The sequence below is a fragment of the Suricata suricatta genome, chromosome 8 (assembly GCF_006229205.1).
Source record: "Suricata suricatta isolate VVHF042 chromosome 8, meerkat_22Aug2017_6uvM2_HiC, whole genome shotgun sequence".
NCBI classification, from domain to species: domain Eukaryota; kingdom Metazoa; phylum Chordata; class Mammalia; order Carnivora; family Herpestidae; genus Suricata; species Suricata suricatta.
The window spans coordinates 40,633,175-40,651,095 of NC_043707.1; the positions used below are offsets into that span (position 1 = coordinate 40,633,175).

General features: G+C 51.3%; 2 protein-coding genes across 6 annotated transcripts in view; both read right to left on the bottom strand.

The window, feature by feature from the left end:
• The window catches only part of ECM1 (extracellular matrix protein 1), a 5,791-nt gene extending 4,111 nt beyond the window's left edge, over nt 1–1,680 (bottom strand). For 2 of the 3 annotated variants that reach the window (XM_029947474.1, XM_029947473.1), the window contains exons 1-2: nt 1,489–1,680; nt 58–159 (exon numbers count right to left, since the gene is read on the bottom strand). In XM_029947474.1, coding sequence (XP_029803334.1) covers nt 58–159; nt 1,489–1,558 — 172 coding nt within the window. In that variant the 5' untranslated portion in view covers nt 1,559–1,680. Of the gene's footprint in view, nt 1–57; nt 160–237; nt 286–760; nt 775–1,484 lie in introns of all 3 variants that reach the window. The other variant, XM_029947475.1, reaches the window with a different exon arrangement.
• A 482-nt stretch (nt 1,681–2,162) lies between these two features.
• TARS2 (threonyl-tRNA synthetase 2, mitochondrial) lies at nt 2,163–16,875 on the bottom strand. 3 transcript variants are annotated; one of them, XM_029948021.1, is made up of 18 exons: nt 16,741–16,875; nt 16,220–16,416; nt 15,769–15,892; nt 14,342–14,466; nt 13,205–13,322; nt 12,787–12,851; nt 12,448–12,526; nt 11,174–11,320; nt 10,914–11,012; nt 10,402–10,502; nt 9,771–9,933; nt 9,418–9,555; nt 9,172–9,249; nt 7,157–7,257; nt 6,851–6,952; nt 6,602–6,674; nt 5,863–5,977; nt 2,163–2,520 (listed from the first exon to the last, which is right to left on the bottom strand). In XM_029948021.1, exons 1-18 carry the CDS (start codon nt 16,804–16,806, stop codon nt 2,372–2,374), a joined length of 2,040 nt encoding a protein of 679 aa, XP_029803881.1. In that variant the 5' UTR covers nt 16,807–16,875; the 3' UTR covers nt 2,163–2,371. The 3 variants fall into 3 exon arrangements, with proteins under 3 accessions (XP_029803881.1, XP_029803880.1, XP_029803882.1); XM_029948020.1 differs by having other exon boundaries at nt 10,402–10,619; XM_029948022.1 differs by lacking the exons at nt 13,205–13,322; nt 14,342–14,466 and having other exon boundaries at nt 10,402–10,619; nt 16,741–16,873.
• Nucleotides 16,876–17,921: the final 1,046 nt, after the last annotated feature.

The following is a 17,921-nucleotide window of genomic DNA, read 5'->3' on the forward strand; positions in this document are numbered from 1 at the left end:
GGGGGGGGGGGGGGGGGGGAAAGGGCGGTACCTGAGAAGCATGCATGGAAGACTTACCTTCCCTCTGTCCCTCAAAGTGAAAGCCATGTGGAGGCGTTTCAGGGTGATCCATGGAGAGGGCTCGGGTCTGGGGTGGGGAGGGTGGAGCTGCATAGCCAACTAGAGAGAAGAGGGGTATAGTTAGAACGGACAGTTTCTCCTGGACCCCTATCCCATACTGCTCACCCAGGCTCTCACCTTCGTGAATGTGATAGGTGAGGGACTCTGGCCCCAGCTCCCTCTCCCCTGAAAGAAGAAGGGGGAGTCAGGGGTGGTTCTGAGGAGCCTTTTCTTGGCCCCAAGCACAGGATGTGGGGACAGTAGACATCAAGGGTGTAGGCAAGATGACCAAGACATCGCTCCTGTCCACTGTCCCCTAATCAATCCACACACACCACCTCCAAACCCACCCAGGTATGAATGATTGGGTTCTCAGAAAGCCATGTTCTGACAGCCTCACCTCCACCAGGCTCAAAGCCTTGGGATTCTGGAGTCCAGGGTTGAAGGGGGTGTGACATGGGGTTGGGGGGTGGGAGGAATGGGGTGGTGTCTCTCCATTGGGTCTCTTGTCAGTGTCTCTCCCTCAGGGTCTCTGGGTTCTCCTCCTCTCAGCCTCTCAGCTCTGATGCTTCTCTAGTTTTCTAGAGGAGCAAGTCCCAACTTTGAACCGCTTGGGGTCTCACCAGTCCACCTCCTCCAGGCCCTCTGAACATCTGTGGGCCTTCTCGTAAGAAGCTCACACTGGAGTTTAAGTGCTTCCCCTTCAGCTGGTCCCAGATCCTCCTTAGCTTAGGTCTCAATTTAGGGCCTGGGGACTGGGATGATTCAAGACTCCTGAGGCAAACTGCCCCATAGCTGCAGGGGAAGGGACGGCCTGCAGCTGATCTGCAGTCACCAAAGACTAGGCCCCGGGAGGAACCACCAGACGGGCCTTCCAGATACCGACTGGATCGGTGGCACTCTCTCAAATTTCCCTTGGTGGCACTTTGTCCAGTACCCAGCAGATGATGTGTGTGTGCTAGATAGAGTGTCTGGTCCCTTGTGGCCGGACACCCTCTCCACTCCTCTCCTAACTGGTCGGGCTCTCTGGGTCAGCAGATCAGTTTTGAGTAGCCTAAGGGCCCCATTCTTTCTCTCTCCCCTGCCAGACCGGCCCCATATATACATCTTACTGAGGCAGAACCCCTTGCTCTGGGAATCTACCCACCAAGTTGTCCATTTGACTCTAATTTTATGTCTTCTGGCAGCAGTCTATAGGGAACCCTCCTTCTGTGCACCTGCTCCCCTCCCTGGTTATAGACCCCAGGACCCAGGCCCACCTTGGGTTTGCTCAGAAATTTAAGGCCAAGTGGACCATCCCCCTTCTGGTGGTGAGCCATTCGGAGGGCTTGGCCCGGGCCCCCACTCACCAGGGCCTCTTCCTGAGTGCCGGCTCCAGCCCCAACTCACCTCCACTGGAGGCTACCGAAGCAACAGCCAGACAGGCCAAGACCAAGGCTGCTCTGTAGGTGGTCCCCATCCTGGGGCAAGGACTGGTGGGTGGCACCCAGGAGGCGGGTGTCTCAGGTAGGTCTGGACGTGAAGGGCTGGGCTGCCGGGAGCCTGCTTCTCTGGTTCAGCGCTGCTGTGGAGTTCAGGGCTGGCTCCTTCTCCTTTTATTTGGCTATCTGGGGATCACTCCCTCCCTCCCACTTCCTGCCATGACTCAGTCCCAGCTGCTGCTCCTCTGGCTCCTCAGTCCCAGCCGCTCCTCCCAAACTCACCCTGCTGCTGCCTGCGGATTGAGGAGAATGGGGTGAGGAGAGGAGAGCATTCTTATGCTCCCCAGAGAACTGGATTCCGAGCCTCATGGAGTAAGAGGTGCTGAGACCTTCCTTTCCACTTCAGGGCCTCTGTCTGCATGCTGCCTGCTGTGGGCCAGTGCAACCTGCTGAACTGGGGTTGGGGAACCAGGCACTAAGGAACCCTGGGTAGGGGGCAGGGCAGCGACCCCAGGAACTCCCCTACCAGCGAGAGGCCAGGGCCGCCTGCCTTCTGTTGCCCCCACACCCCAGAATGAAAGAGACGAGACAGAGTCAAATTTCCTTTCATCCCTGCTCAGGAATTGGACACGAAGACACACGCCCAGGAGCTTTCAGTTTATTCTTTCTTTATTGTTTCACTCTGCTCACACCCAGACAGCCCGATGACATCTGTTCACAGGAGGGCAAACTCATGCCCCTGCACAGGGTCGGAGGGGCTGGGGGGCCTCCAGCTGCTGGCAGCTGGGTCAGGCCCTCCCTCTCGAAGGCAGGCCGGAGGCCCCAAAGGTTGTCCATCTGCACCCAGTGGCTCAAAACACCTGCTCGGCGTCTGGGACCCTGGCGCCCTGGAGCTCCAGCAGCCGCTGCACAGCCTCGGTCAAGTCCCGCTCCCCAAGCTGGCGGTTCTCTCGGGTCCGAATGTTCACTGTTCCCTTACTCTGCTCTTTCTGGCCTACCACTGTGGGAAGAGGGCAGGATTGAGGCTGTCAGGGCGCATTTCTCCACACAGGAGATGCAACAATTCAAGAGGCCTAAATCTTTAGGAAGGGCGAGAGCAGAGGCCAGATTTGGTTCAGGAAAAGGGTATATTTAGCTACCTCTTGCTTCCAGGGCCCTGATCATCCTGACGGATAAGGAAACCACAGACATTGTCCACATGCCTTATCATGTCCAGTCAGGAGCCCAAGGGGTCGGAGAGCAGGGTCAGCCAGAAAAAGACAAACAGACCAAGAAGTAGACCCAGAGGGGCACTTGGGTGGCTCAGTGGTTAAGCCTCCGACTTTGGCTCAGGTCAGATCTCACGTTCATGGGTTTGAGCCCCGCATCAGGCTCTGTGCTGACAGCTCAGAGCCTGAAGACTGCTTCCAGTTCTGTGTCTCCTTCTCTCTCTGACCAGCCCCCTCTCATGCTCTGTCTCTCTCTGTATCAAATAAATAAATAAAACATTAAAAAAAAAAAGACAGTAGGGAGTTCCCGGAGGAATATTAAAAAAAAAAAAAAAAAGAAGCAGACCCAGAGACAAACTGTGTATGTGGGCATTAGAGAGAGGGAGGCTGGCAGGGGTACAAGAAACACATGCAAGCCCATGGGGTCCTGGGGTGACTTGCTCTAAGATCTCATGAGCAAGTAGGAGTGTAAAACGAGAGAATCAAGTAATCTGGCAAAGCAGTTTCTGCTCCTTGCCTTCAAGACAGAGCTCTGAGGGGGGAAATGAGAAAAGGAGCAAGGCGGCCTGATTCTTCTCCTTATGGACTTTCTTATCATCCCTTAGGGCTAATTCCAACTAAGTCTAGAATAAACAAAGCTAACTAATTAACCCCTGATTAATCCTTCCTGTCCCTTTCTCTGATTCTCCTTTGGTTAATTAACCTAACAGACACCAAGAGCTAGGATGAGGGGCAGTACGGAGCCTGCTTGGGATTCTCTCTCTCTCCCTTTCTCTGCCCCTCCTCTGCTTTCTCTCAAATTAAATAAACTTAAAAACAAATAAAACAAACAAAACAACCCCCCAAATAAAGAACTCCTACAGCTCAACTCCAAAAAACCCCAAATCATCATATTTGAAAATGTGCAGAGGGCCTAAATGGACATTTTCCAAAGAAGTCATAGATGGCCAACAGGCACATAAAAAGATGCTTAACAATACGCCACATCAGGGAAATGTAAATTGAAACACAATGAGATATCTCTTCACACCAGTAAGCATGGTGAGTACCAAAAAGACAAGACAACAAGTATGGGCAAGGATGTGGCAAAAAAGAGACCCTCACGCATGGCTGGTGAAAATGCAAGCTGGTGCAGCCAGTGTAGATTACAGTACGGAGGTTCCTTAGTAAAGATTAAAAATAGAAAATGATGATCTAGTGATTCCACTGCACGGTATTCCTCCCTCCAAGAAAACACTAATTCAAAAAAATATATGACCCTTTATGTTTACTGCAGCATTATTTACAATAGCAAGACACAGAAGCAACCCAAGTGTCCACTGACAGATACATGGATAAAGACACAAAGTGTGTACACACACACACACACACACACACACACACACACACACTGGGATATTACTCAGCCTTCCAAAAGAGTGAGATTTTGAGGCGCCTGGGTGGCTCAGTCGATCCGACTTTGGCTCAAGTCATGATCTCATGGTTCGTGGGTTCGAGCCCCGTGTCGGGCTCTGTGCTGACAGCTCAGAGCCTGGAGCTGCTTCAGATTCTGTATCTCCCCCTCTCTCTGACCCTCCCCTGCTTGCGCTCTCTCGATCTCTCAAAAATAAATAAAAAACATTAAAAAAAAAAAATGAGATTTTTGTATGTGTGAAACATGGGCAGGCCCAGAGGGTACTGCGCTAAGTGAAGCCAGTCAGAGAAAGGCAAATATCGTATTTCACTTTTTAAAAAAGTAATCTCTATACCCAACATGGGGCTTGAACTCATGACCTCGAGATCAAGAATCATGTGCTTTACCAAATGAGCCAGCCAGGTGCCCCATATGATTTCACTTACATATGGAATCTAAAAAACAAAACAAATATACACCCACACATGCACACCCCCGAAAGCAGCAGTCTCATAAATACAGAAAACAAAAAAAGTGGTGGCTGCCAGGGGACAGTCTGGGGAGATGGCAGGATAGGTGAAGGGGACTAGACGTACAAACTTCCAGTTATAAGTCGTAGGGATAAAAATTACAGCACAGAGAATATAATCAATAATAGTCTAATAACACTATGGTGACAGATGTACCTATATTTATGGTGATGAGCACTGAGTAACATATGGGAAGTGTTGAATCATTATGTTGTACACCTGAAATTAAGACACCGTGTGTCAACTATACTTCAATTAAGACAAACTTTTTAATTTAATTAAAAAAATAAATATTAAAGTTGCTATGTATATAATCAGGAGTGGCAAAATATACACAAATTATAAGGATAAAATGTGAGTCTAAAAAAAATGCTATCTTTGCATCAAAATACTCTGAACCTTGGGCAATTTCCCCAGAGTGAATGTGGTTCACATGACCTCAGCTCAGTCTTAAGGGGCACTTTGGTGGAGACGTCTGAAAATACAGGGCCAACAGGCAAAATTCAAACACTTTGGCTGGCTCCACAAAAACCCTAGCCTTATCCTGCAGGTGCTCACTTTCTAACATATGTTGCAATAACCCAAATCTCATCAAATGCTTTCTCAAGTGCCTGTGATTTTGTACTCTTTTTGTTTTGCTGAGAATATTATTCTGTACTAGGTAAAAATAAAACAAAACAAAAAAACCCTGCTTTTCATGCCTGTGATGTGATCTTCTATGGCTTGCACAAATTCAAAGGATAAATTAGTGGTAGGAAAAAAAAAAAAGAAGAAACGGGTGCTTGGGTGGCTCATTGGTTGTCTCTGACTTCAGCTCAGGTCATGATCTTGGGGTCCACGAGTTTGAGCCTCATGTCAGGCTCTGTGCTGACAGCTCGGAGCCTGGAGCCTGCTTCGGATTCTATGTCTCCCTCTCTCTTTGTCCCTCCCCCACTCATGCTTTGTCTCTTCTTCAAAAATAAACAAACACTAAAAAATAATTATAAAAGAGGAAAAAAGAAAAAGAAAATTCTTCTGAGGGCGAGAACTGGGTTGTCAGGGGTGACGGAACCTAGGGCCCAAACAGCTCAGGTGTGCCGGCTCCTGGCTCCTGTCTAGCTCAGGTAAATGAGCCCTGATGAACCCAAATGTGACAGGAAAGAGCAGTGCAGAAGGCAGGGGTGGGGGGTGGGGAGGGCAGGGCTCGGAGGCCTCCGCTGCTAGTCACTCACCAAACTGGAAATTGTAGTGGGCGAGCTGAGCCCGGCGGACTCTCCTGCTGAGTGTCAGTCCTGAGTCTGAGTCCAGGTCGCACACCAGCCCTGCTAACTGCAGCCTCTGCTGTGCCTGCGGCAGAGGTGGTCCGTGCCAGGAATGCAGGCTCAGGGCTAGAGCAGCCTGAGGCGGGTCTTCCCGGCTCAGGTCTGCTCCTCTGTCCTCTGGCTCAAGGCTCTTTGCTTCTAGTAGACAATCCCTTCTCCCTCCTCCCTGCACGGAGGCCCTTCCGTAGTCCCTCCCAGAGTCTGTCCAACTCCTGCCCCCTTCCCCGCCCCTCCTGTGCCAAGGCCCCTCAGCAGGCCCTCGCACCGCACCCTCGCAGAGTCTGTCTGCCCCCTACCAGCCCCACCTCTACCCAACCACCTACTTGACTCTGGCACCACCCCTGTCCTTACTTCTCTCTAGGGAGGAAACGGGCAGCCACCATTTACCTAAGCCGCCCTCTACCACGTGCTCTGTTGTCAGCATTTAACATCTGTTTTGGTTAATTTTCACACACATGGCAAGGAACTAGTGTCATTTCTCAGATACGGGATTTCCAGCATATACGCCAGCATGCACCTGATCCTAGTCTTGTGGCTCCAAGGGCTAGTCCCCTTCTGCTGCACTGTGTGGCCCCTTCCCACCCAGAGCTCAGCCCCTGACTCGCTGCTGTCCTGCGTTAGCACCTGTGCACATGCCCCAGCTTCTCACCTCTCTGGCATAGTCCTCTTGCTCAGCTCCCACAGGGATGACCACTACCTGGAATGGCGACAGCCACAGTGGCCTGGTTGAGAGAGAAGAGAGGAAGGCGAACTCTTTACACTGGCTCTGACTACAAACACGGCTGCAGAGAGCAGACCCGAGAGAAAGAGAGAAGAGTGAGCCTGATGGTCCTGGGGTTTGGGGCGCGCACCATCTGGTCTGAGGGCCAGAACAGAAATCTGCGGCCAGCATCCTCACCATTTTCCCCCACAGCTTTCCGCCAGCACGCCCAGCATCCTTTCCACAGAACCTAGCACCGCTCGGTGAATGAGGACTGGACGCTCCGGGGCCCCCGCCGGCCTTGGAGGGAAGAAAGGAGATGGATGGAACAGAGGAGATGTCACAAAACATGCACCCAAACCTGCTGGTTTTCAAGAAACATTCAGCTCTAGAGAAGGTGCAGGGGATCTGGGTGTCATCTCAGGGACAAAGCTAGAAGGAGACGTTGCCCTCCACCTAATCCACCAGTAGGCAGGGGAAGAGGGGATGGAGCACGGTCTGTACCCCTTGTACTGGAGGTCAAATCTCAGGGGCAGTTGGAAGTCCAGCTGGATTGTCCCACACTGATGGGGCCGACCCAGGGCGTCGTGGAGGTGCACGTCAATCTGGAGAGGAGAGATGCGGGGCATAAGAGCAGCTGGATGCAGTGTCCTCTACTGTCCGTGCCACCTGCCTTCTACCTACCTACATGCCAGTGCCAGGCTGTCCGAAGCTCACCACCCAGCTCTGTCGCACTCTTACCTCACTCACTGGGCACCCCAGCGCTGACTCTTTCTACTCCATAACGGAATTATGACCTTCGGGGACATCAACACCAACATGGATGATGCACCCACACCCGCCTCTAAACCCCTTGCGCTCGTCGTCTCTGGGCTCCTCACCTGCATGCACCCTACAGATGCAGCTGGCGCCTTGTCAGCACCCAGCAAGGCAACCTCTCTGGAATGGTCCATCACACACCCTGCTCTGATTACTGTCTCTCGGTTTTTTGGCTCCAACAATTATTCCTACAAATGGCTCTTTAATTAACTCCTCTTTTTCATTCCCATTCACAGACTCTATCCACCTTTCTTTCCCCATGTGGCTGGCACCACTCTCCCAGGTTCCCTTCTGTCACTGTTCTCCTGTCACATCCCCATGGCATGACCTCAGCCTGGCAGCGCTCCTGCCCCCCACCTCCCATCTGACAGAGCTGCCCAGCACGTCCCACACACCGGTGCCCACGGGGGCCTGATGCTGCCATGCAGATCCTGCTCCGAACCTCAGGTGGGCCCTGGCTGCCGCCGCCGATCCCTTGCTGCCCATGTCAGTTTGGTGCCCTGTTCTCCTCAAGGATATTCAAGCTTTCTCCTCTCTCCTCCCATCTTCGGCACCCTCACACCCCCACTAGCTGCCCCCTTCGCCCCTGCTCCCATCTCAGCCAATGGTCCTGTCGCACATTTTATGGGGAAATTCGATAATGGTATCATGAGATGAAAAGAGTTTCAACTTCCAGTCCCCATCCCTTCTCCAGCCTTTGGGACAATGGCAGAGGTAGTCATGTGGGTTCTCCACCCCATACCCAAGCCTCCCCAAGAACTTCCCTCTACTGAACCCTTTCTATAACTTCAACTTCTCCAGGTCTCAGACACGTGCTCTCTCACCAGAGCACTTAACAGCCTTGAATTTTTCCCTTCGTCAAAATCTCTTTGGATTACCCAGGCCCCTCTTGCTATTCTCCTTTGCTTTTTTAAGAGCCAAAATTCTCAAAAGGGTTATGTTCATTCATTTACCTCTGACCCCCAACCCAGCCTCCGCTGCTCCCAAAATAGTCCTTCAACCATCAAACAGCCTCTTCCCAGAACCCAACAGACACTTTCCAGTCTTTTTTCCCCCGACTTCCTTCACTTCTTCCAGATTGCCCTTAGAGTTTTCATCCTGTTCTGCCCTCTGTCTGCAGTGTTCCTGCCTGGAACCCCTCCTTCCCTGGCCAACAATGACCTTTCCTGTGAGAAAGAGAATCCTGCAAGGGTGCCTGGGTAGCTCAGGAGTCAAGCATCAGACTTCAGCTCAGATCATGATCTCACAGTTCGTGAGTTCTAGCCCCGTGTCAGGGGAGCATGAGCCCTGCTTCGGGTGAGCGTGAGCCCTTCTTCAGGGAAAACATGAACCCCAGATGAGCCTGCTTCTCTCTCTCTCTGCCCCTCACAGGATTCTCCCTCTCTCTCCTTCCTCCTCCCTCACTTGCACCCTCTCTCTCAAAAAAAGAAAGGAAGGAAGGAAGAAAGAAAGAAGGAAAAGAGAGAAAGAAAACCCTGCAGGAAGCCTTTCCTGACCCTCCTGAAGGATGTGCGCACCCTGGAATGCCTATGGGCCTCCCCCAACCCTCACAGGACCATAAGCTCCATGGGGCCAGGAGATGTACTGCTCTTCTTTATATCCTGTACAAGTTAAAAATTATTCCTTTGTGGCTATTAAATACCTAATAAAACAAAACAGGAAATGAATAAATAAAACTCTTAGCAGGGTCCCCAGCTCACCTTAGGCCCATAGAAGGCACCATCTCCAGGGCTGAGGTCCCAGGGTTCTCCGAATTCTTCCAGGGCCTGCTGAAGGACCTTTAAGAGGGATAGAGACCAGAGAGGAATATATCACTGTAGACTTCATGAGCAAAAGATCACTCCAGCGCCCAACAGACAACCTGCTCAGCAGATGCCTCTGTTGAGGACCCTTATTCCCATCTCCCCTCCTCTTCCACCAAGACAGTGGTTTATCCACCTCTTCACCTGCTCAGCCTGGTCCCAAAGGCAAGGCTCTCCCAGGAAGCCAGGTGGCCGGGTGGATAGCGCCAGGCGGAAGGAGAAGCCAAGGACAGTGTAGACAGAGTGGAGGAAATCAAGACAGCCTCGTATCTCTGTTTCAAGCTGGGGACAGAAAAAAAGGGTGGTGAGTTGTGTGCTACTTAGAGTTGTGGAGTGATGGGAGTTTTGGGGAAACCCTGGGCAAAACCTCAGAGGAAAGCTGGGGCTATCGTATAGCCGAGCTGCAGCATGTAAAGAGGGAGACTGGGTCGGGAATGTGGGCAGTTCATTCGGAAAATAGAAGGTGGTTCAAATGCGCTTTGCTGGGGAGGGGCCACCTGCACTGGTGCACAGAAGATGTGGGCGTCATCCTGCTGGAAGCAGCGCAGCCGGGTCAGCCCCCCGAGACTGCCGGAGGCCTCGGCCCGGTGCAAGGCCCCGAAGTCCGCCAGTCGCAGAGGCAGCTCTCGCCAGGATCTGGGCCGGTGAGCGAACACCAGGCTGAGGTCGGGATGAGGAAGGGTCAGGGCCATAGGGCAAAGAGCCCCCAGACTGCTCTGCTGCCCAACGCGCTTACTCACCAACTCTGCGCCGTTAGCACCCTCTCTCTCCAGCCTTGGCGAGCCCTCCCACCGAGTCCTGCCTGACCCACTCGGCAAAGTCTGAGCCCTTCCTGGTTCAAAGTGCATTTCTCAGATCAACGCTAGCAGACCTCAGTTACCATGCCCCTATTCTGTGACAGGCACTGAGGTGAAAGAGGACTTGGGACAGCAACTCTAACCCCCTGATGTCACACAAGACCAAGGCTTAGAGAGGCACAACCGAATTCCCAAGGTTAGCTGGAGGACAGATTCAAGCCTGGAATCTGGTGTCCCAGCACTCTGCCAAGGTGCTAGTACTTCACGTTTGGCAAGCTGGCTGCTGGCCCCCAGCCCTGGGAGGACCCAGGCCTCGAGGCCCCTAGCTCACCAGTGTGCAGGGCAGTTCATGGGCTTCAGGGCGAGCGTGTCTTTAGGATGGCTGGTGGCGGGGTCACGTGGGGAGCTGGCAAGACTGTCCGAGTCTGGGGGCTGCAGGGCAAACATATCCTCCTGATAATGCTCCCAGTGTCCAGACAGCTCCCAGAGTTTCGTAGAAAACAGTGTGGGGGTTTTCACTTCTGAGAAACCACGGCGGGTGTACTCAGCCTGGAGAGGAGGGTTCCGATGTGGAAGGTCAGAGTGACTGGGGGGGAAGGTGCAGAGTGGCAGACATGTGACTCTCTAGGGACCTACGGTCACGCTGATCTCAGCTACAACCTGTCAAGTACCCTGTTCCCTCCAGGCTCCTCCCTCTGTGGACCACACGTTCCCAGAACCTTGTTAAAGGTCAGCAGCACCTTATAACATTCATGCTTCTAATGCCACTCTTTTAACCCTTGGCTTCTTCTGGGCCCCGATTTCCTCCCTGGACTTCCTCCTCTGGACGTGAGTCCCCCTTACCCTGATGAAGGCCACCAGCGCGTTGTACACCCTCGTCCCTCGAGGCAGGAAGAAGCAGCTCCCGGGGCTCAGCTCATGGAAGAAGAAGAGCTCTTGTGCCTGGGTTGGGAACGACGGCACTATCACTTGGAGGGAGAAGCAAGGACTTCGGGACCCAGAAGAAACCACGGACAGAGCTGCTTGGTCTGCTGGATTCAGACCCTGCCCCCAGCTTCACAATGAGGTTTCTTCCTGCGCCACTCCTTTTCGGATCTCTGTACCTTCCCAATGCGCCGGTGGTCCCGTAACTCCGCCTCCTCCCTCCACTCTTCCCAGGCCCTCAGCTCCTCCATTGTGGGGAAGGAGATGCCAGACACTCGCTGCACCGGCTCCGGGGTGCCTGAAGACCTCCACAGGGATGACGAGTTCTATGGGAAAACAGAGGGAGTCAAAGGATGGGTGGGAGCCTAGCTCTCCGATGATGCTCATCTGCGCACACACCCAACTGTCCCATGTCAGCGCTGGCTCCGTTTTCCGCTGCGGCCACCAGCACAGTACCACTCGCCCCTCAGAACCCCTGCCGTGTTTACAGCCTTACAGACACCAGACTCAATTCCCACTCGTGTCCTGCTCAAGCCTAACCTCATCCTGCCACCTCTTTTCCTCCCTGCTCTCCCACCAGCAACTTGTCCCTGTACTTAGGAGTCCCCGCCCACACCTCTAATCAGTGACTACTCAGGAGAGGAGACTTAATGTGGTCAAATGTCAGCTGTTGTTGTTGTTTTCTACCCGTCCCCTTACCGCTCTCCCACACGACACCCTATTCCTGGCCACATGAAATTCAAATGCCTCTGTTTGCTCTTTCCTCAAATAACAAGAAACAGCCCATGTTTTACAGCACTTTTAACTTTTCCTCAAACACTCTCTCCTGTGTTAGCTGACTTTGTGATGTGGATTTATTGGCAGGACAGGAATTAACGAGTTATTATATAGAGGGGAAAATGGGTCAGGAGGTTGACCCATGGCCACGTACTTCGGAAAGGGCAGAGTTAGGGCTAAGCTCAGATGGGAAGTTTCCAGCCCAGGGCTTTTGGCTGCATACACCTGCCTCACCCCTCCCTCCTTGCTCCCATCCTGCCTAATAACTCACTCACCTGGCCCAGGAACACAATCTGATTAAACGACATGCCCTTGACTTAGAGTACTCTCCCTTAGAGTACTCTCCTTAGAGTACTCTCCCTGCGCCTGTCTGGTGGCAGCCTCCCCTGTGTGACCCTGTCCAGACTGTTCACACGCGCCCTCTCCATCTCCCTAGCACTGAGGCCCGACTACAGATCGTGAATTGGCTCCTGAGCCCTGGCAGGGTGCCCACAGCTGCCATCATACTGGGGGTTTGAGAAGACAGGAACTAAAATATCTTTCTCCTACTGGCTTCCTCCCTTAGCTCTCAGAGGAGAGAAGGGGCTGAGAAAGCCCATCTTCCACAATCTTCCTACTCCCCAACTCGTCCCAGTGAAAACAGGAGTCTTAACCTGACCTTGCCCCCATGACTGACCGTTAGCAGCTTCAGTCCTCCAATCTGTCCAGTATGCCGAAGGTGGGGGCCCTGGCAAAGGTCTACTAGCATGCCACACCTGGGAGAAAGAAGAGAACACTTAGCAGTCTCCAAGTTCTTTAGCTTTTGGTGTTCTCTCTTGGCCTCTAGGGGACTGGAAAAAAATGTGAGAACGGCTCTGCAGAGAGAGCAAGAGCCATGGGCGACAAAGATAATTTCTCATTCCTATTATTTTTCTGGAACAACAAATTACCTTCTACCTTCCTTCCCTCATCCCATTTCTGGCCTTCTTTGGTGCATCCCCACCTCCCTGTTTCCCTCCATTCCGACAGCTCTCACCCATATACTGTTGCTGTTGGACCTTTCACTTTCTCCTCAATCAGGCGAAGCTTAAAGGGGTTATCCTGGAAGACAAGAAGAGTGAGGATAAGGTTTGATTCCCATAAAGATGTCCTGGGACAGGGGCACTGGGAAGGCTCAGTCGGTTAAGCATCTGACTTTGGTTCAGGTCATGATCTCCTGGTTTGTGAGTTAGAGCCCCGCGTCGGGCTCTGTGCTGACAGCTCTGAGCCTGGAGCCTGCTTCAGACTCTGTCGCCCTCTCTCTCTGCCCCTCCTCTCTCTCTGATTGTGCTCTCTCTCTCAAAAATAAACAAACATTAAAAAAAATTTTTAAAAAAGAAAGATATTCTGGGAGAGAATCATCCCTTCCCTCAGGCTTCCGGACCCTCCCCCTATGTGGGTGCACCCCACCCCACCTTGAAGAGCTGACGAAGCTGATCTTGGGATGCCTCTAGCCTCCGAAAGGGCTGAGCAGCAGCTGCAAGTTCCTGGCAAATCTGCTCCAAAGCAGGCAGCTCTGCCCTCCGGACTGTCCTGGAAAGGCGAGAACTGGTTGGTTTTCAACCTTTAAGAAGCGTCACCTGGGTGCCACACCTGTTGGCTATGGGGTGAAATCCTGCCCTCCAGAAATATCTAGAATTATTGGTAAAAACAGACAAACTGACAAAAAACATAAATAGGAAATCTAAATTTACATCAGTAGCAAGAACTCTATATATGAAATTAAAAGTTGGGCGCAGACAATATGGACAGACAAAATTAAGGCAATAGTAATGAAGGATGTGGTAAAAGTTAAAGAATTCATAAAGACTGGAGAAGTTTCAATCAGAATCAGACAAAAAGAAAAGCATGGACTGGGGGAGAAACGGGCACCAAGGTCACAGCTGAGGTCTGGAGAGGCTCTTCTCCGAACTTTCTCTTCCAAACTGAACATACCTGATGCTCCAGAAGAGGGTGTAGAAGCCCCGGCGAAACAGTTCAAACGCAGTGTAAAATGAGTTAGGTTTGAGGAGACAGCGTATGACATAGTGGCTACAGTGGGTAATTCTATGTAGTATGAGTGAAATTTGCCAAGTGTAAACGGCAAGCAGTCACAAAGTGAGGTGCCAAATGTAAGGAGCACCTGGGGGGCACCCAACTTCAGCTCAGGTCATGATCTCATGTTCATGGGTTCAAGCCCCACATCGGGCTCTGTGTTGACAGGTCGGAGCCTGGAGCCGGTTTTGGATTTTGTCTCCCTCTCTCTCTGCCCCTCCTCTGCTCACCCTCTATCTCTCTTTTTCTCTCTCTCAAAAATAAACAAACATTTAAAGAAAAGTTTATTGATTTAAGTAATTCTCTACATCCAACACCGAGCTTGAACTCACAACCCTGAGATGAAGAGTTGCATGCTCTTCTGACGGAGCCAGCCAGGCGCCCATCAGGTTGTGCTCTTTAAATACATTACTTTGTTGATTAAACTCCAAAAAGCTGACAAACTAAATGAAATGTGGTGAAATATCTAAGAGAGAAACCAGTCCAGAATCCCTCTCCTGTTTCCTTGCCCGACTCACCGCTCCTTTCCCAGGGAGAAATCGTGGTAGAAGCCGCATTCGGTACTGGGACCCCGGCAAAGGACAGCACCGAGGAGCCGCTCAGCTGCCGCGCCCAGGACGTGGGTGCTGGAGTGCCAGAACACCTGGGATCACAAGACAGGAGTTCAGGGGCGCCTGGGGGGCTCAGTCGGTTAAGTGTCCGACTTCAGCTCAGGTCCTGATCTCACGGTTTGTGGGTTCGAGCCCGGCCTGGGCTCTGTGCCGAGAGCTCAGAGCCTGGATCTTGCTTCAGATTCTGTGTGTCCCTCACTCTACTCCTCCCCCACTCACGCTGTCTCTCTCATAAATAAATAAAAACTTTAAAGAATTTAAAAGAAAAAGAAAGGAGTTCATAAGCACCTCCTTTATTTTTTAGTTTAATTTTACTTTTTTCACAACCTCCTTTAACCCCTCACTCTCTGCTACTCTCCTCAGAGAAGCTGGCCTGAAACCAGTATGGCTCTTCTAGAAATGACTATCACAAGATGGGGAGCCTGACCATGTAGGTGAAAACTAAACAGTAAAAAGGAGGAAAAACTGAAAAAAGAATAGAAAGCTAGTAGAAGCAATGCACAGATGGGAGTGGCCCCCAGCCCACCCCTCAGTGCCTCCCAGTACCACAGCATAGAAGTAGAGCCTAGTCGTCTTCTGCTCCTATGACATCCCCTTTCAGGGCTTAGGAGTAAACCACCTTCTAAGACAGCAGTTCCTAAGGGCTCTATTTGGTCTTTTAGTTCTATTTTTTCTATTCCAGGAATCTAGTGTGATACAACCCCTTCTATAAGATTTACCATTTACTTATTAAGTGCTTATTTATTTATTTTGAGAGAGAGTGCACGCATGTGCTAGTGGGAAAGAGCAGAGAGAGAGAGACAGAGAATCCTAAGCAGGCTCCATGCTGTCAGTGCAGAGCTAGACACAGGGGTTAATCTCACAAATCAGGAGATCATGACCTGAACTAAAACAAACCAAGAGTTAGACGCTCTACCCACAGAGCCACCCAGGTGCCCCTTTGGTCACCATTTCAGATGAAGATGACAAAATTCCATTTTCTGGATCCTAATAGATGAGGTCTGTATTACCCAGGCTGACATGCAGAAGGTGAAGTGGAGAGGAGGCCAGCTGTGTGCTCAGTTGCGGAAGCCAAGTTAGAATTAAAAAATAGATGCTACAGATGACTTACGATGTAGGTCTCTAGGGTTGAAGAGACAGAACTGGTCTTTTGTTCTCAGCTCTAACTCTCATCATAAGTTTCTAGCTTATCCAGGGTTAGTCAAGCCGTCTGTGGTAGGTCTCCCTCCCAATTGCAAAGGGAGAAACTGAGGCAAAAGAGATACTAGAAACACACCCACTTAAATATCCAGTAGTTTAGTCGTCCCTGTATTCCCGAAAAGGAAGAAACTTACTGCTTTGCCCTTTGCGGAACTGAATGTCAAAAATCTGAGGTCAGAATCTGTCTCCAAAGGCCGCTCCAGATCATAAAGTTCCCCATTCACCTGAGCAGCCACTGCAGTATCTGCCAGTGTTGAACTTGGGGGTTGGGAATGGGAAAAATGAGGACAAAGAAAAAGACATGGTTACAATCCACAGGGAAGGAGAGGGAATAATCAACAATTCTCAACTTGCAAGGTTGTCATCAGAACAATAAAACCTATCATTTCTTGGATATGAATGAATAATACACAAAAGGTAGAGACTCTGAAACTAATCCAGATAAAAATGAATCCTCAGGAAAAGCTGATCTTGATATGATAGAGATGGAATACAGAACAGGCATAATTTTCATTCTCTGCTCAAGTCCAGAGTAATACGTGAGGGGGAAGGCTAGTCCCGGTAGGTATAAAACGGGCCTGGTACCTGATCTGCTGGGCTAGTTGGTAAGGGGTTGTGCTCCATGCCACAGCGTCCACTTTCTGGCCTCCAGGAAGTGATACCTTAATAGTCCGGTGCTCCTTCTGAGCCAGGTTTGCTAACCTCTTTACTTGAGCCGCCCATAGCTCCTCAAAAAGGCCTAGCCGCTCTGCCAACCACTGTGGAGGGGCTGGCACAGCTGCCTGGGGAGAGATATAATGAGGTAACACGGGTCCCATCGTTCCTTCCTAGGATTCAGGCTGGTAGGAGGTGCGGATACTGAAGTGGCCTTAGTCCTAAAGCCTAGTACTTAAGACACCTGGGTGATATGGGGCCCTAGACTAGGAGCCCGAGCCTCTCCTGGCTGTTGACTCAGGGCAGAAGCTGTCTGTAACTAACGGCTTAGGGTGGCCGGGTCTAGAGGCTCAAAGCAGGGGATGATGGTGTCAGGCTAGGTTGGGAACCTACACCTTGGGCCTGATCGGACTCGAAGCGGTTCGTAACGTTTGGGTGGGTACCTCACGCACCGTGTGTAGCCCGCAGGTTTGTAGGCCCGGCAGCCGGAGGCTCCGCCACCTCTGACACAGCCCCATGCTCCTTCAAAGCCCGGCGTGCATCCTTAAATTACCCTCCTCCTCCGGATTGCTCAAAGGGTTCCGGCGCCATAACGCCCATGCCGATTGGTCCGCACGGCTGCCACTCCAGCCGGGGACCACCCCCAGGAACTCCGAGGCGGCCCGCCCCGCGCGGCCTGAGCGGCGGCGGGGATGGTTCCGGGAGCCCGGAAGACCTAGGCTGTTGCACACACTCCCAGTCCCGAAACCGGAACAGGCCCAGCCTGTGGAAGTGAGAGCTTATGCTACAGCTTTGAGGAGAGGGGACTGAAAACTCTTGAGAAATGAGAGTGGGAGAAAAACGGAGGGGAAAGGGTAGCTCATTTCCTTTTAACCTTAGGTTTTCTTTAAAAACATTTTTTTTAATGTTTTATTTATTTTTGATACAGAGAGAGACAGAGCATGAGAGGGGAAGGGGCAGAGAGGGACACAGAATCGGAAGCAGGCTCCAGGCTCCGAGAGAGCCCAACGCGGGGCTTGAACCCAGAAACATGAGATCATTGACATGAGCTGAAATTGGAGGCCTAACCACTGAGCCACCCAAGGGCCCCAGGTTTCCTTTTACATCGTCTTTACTGGCAGGTAGAAAACAGGAACCAAGGGTTAAATCCTGGATCTGCCATTTACAATGTCAGTTTAGGTAGATTATTTAATTTCTTCTAAACTTCTATTTTCTCATATATAAAATAATAATAGAGGTGCCTGGCTGGCTCAGTCAGGGGAGTGTGAGACTCTTGATCTTGGGGTTGTGAGTTTGGGCTCCACTTTGGGTGTAGAGATTTCTTACAAATAAAAAACTAGGGACACCTGAGTCACTCGGTTGGTTATACGTCCAGCTTGATTTCTGCTCAGGTCCTGAGCTCTGGGTTCGTGGGTTGGAGCGTGGCTAGGCCTCTGCACTGATGGCATGGAGCCTGCTTGGGGATTCTCTGTGTCTCTCTTTCCCCCTCCCTGGCTTGCGCTCTCCCTTTCTCTCTCTCTCAAAATAAACTTTGTAAAAATTTGTAAAAATCTTAAAATAGAATGGGTATAATAACAGCAACACTTCCAATTGTTGAGGTTAGTTAATACGGACAAGCTGTTAGAAAAAAATA

What these genes read in the sequence shown, in the direction of transcription:
- TARS2 (XM_029948020.1), bottom strand. Translation starts at nt 16,806, where the DNA reads ATGGGGCTGTGTCAGAGGTGGCGGAGCCTCCGGCTGCCGGGCCTACAA. An exon ending in ACCACCGGCGCATTGGGAAG is followed by an intron (nt 11,013 to 11,173) that starts GTACAGAGATCC and finishes TTCCCAACCCAG; the next exon opens with GCACAAGAGCTCTTCTTCTT. An exon ending in CCACTACAATTTCCAGTTTG is followed by an intron (nt 2,521 to 5,862) that starts GTGAGTGACTAG and finishes CTCTTCCCACAG; the next exon opens with TGGTAGGCCAGAAAGAGCAG.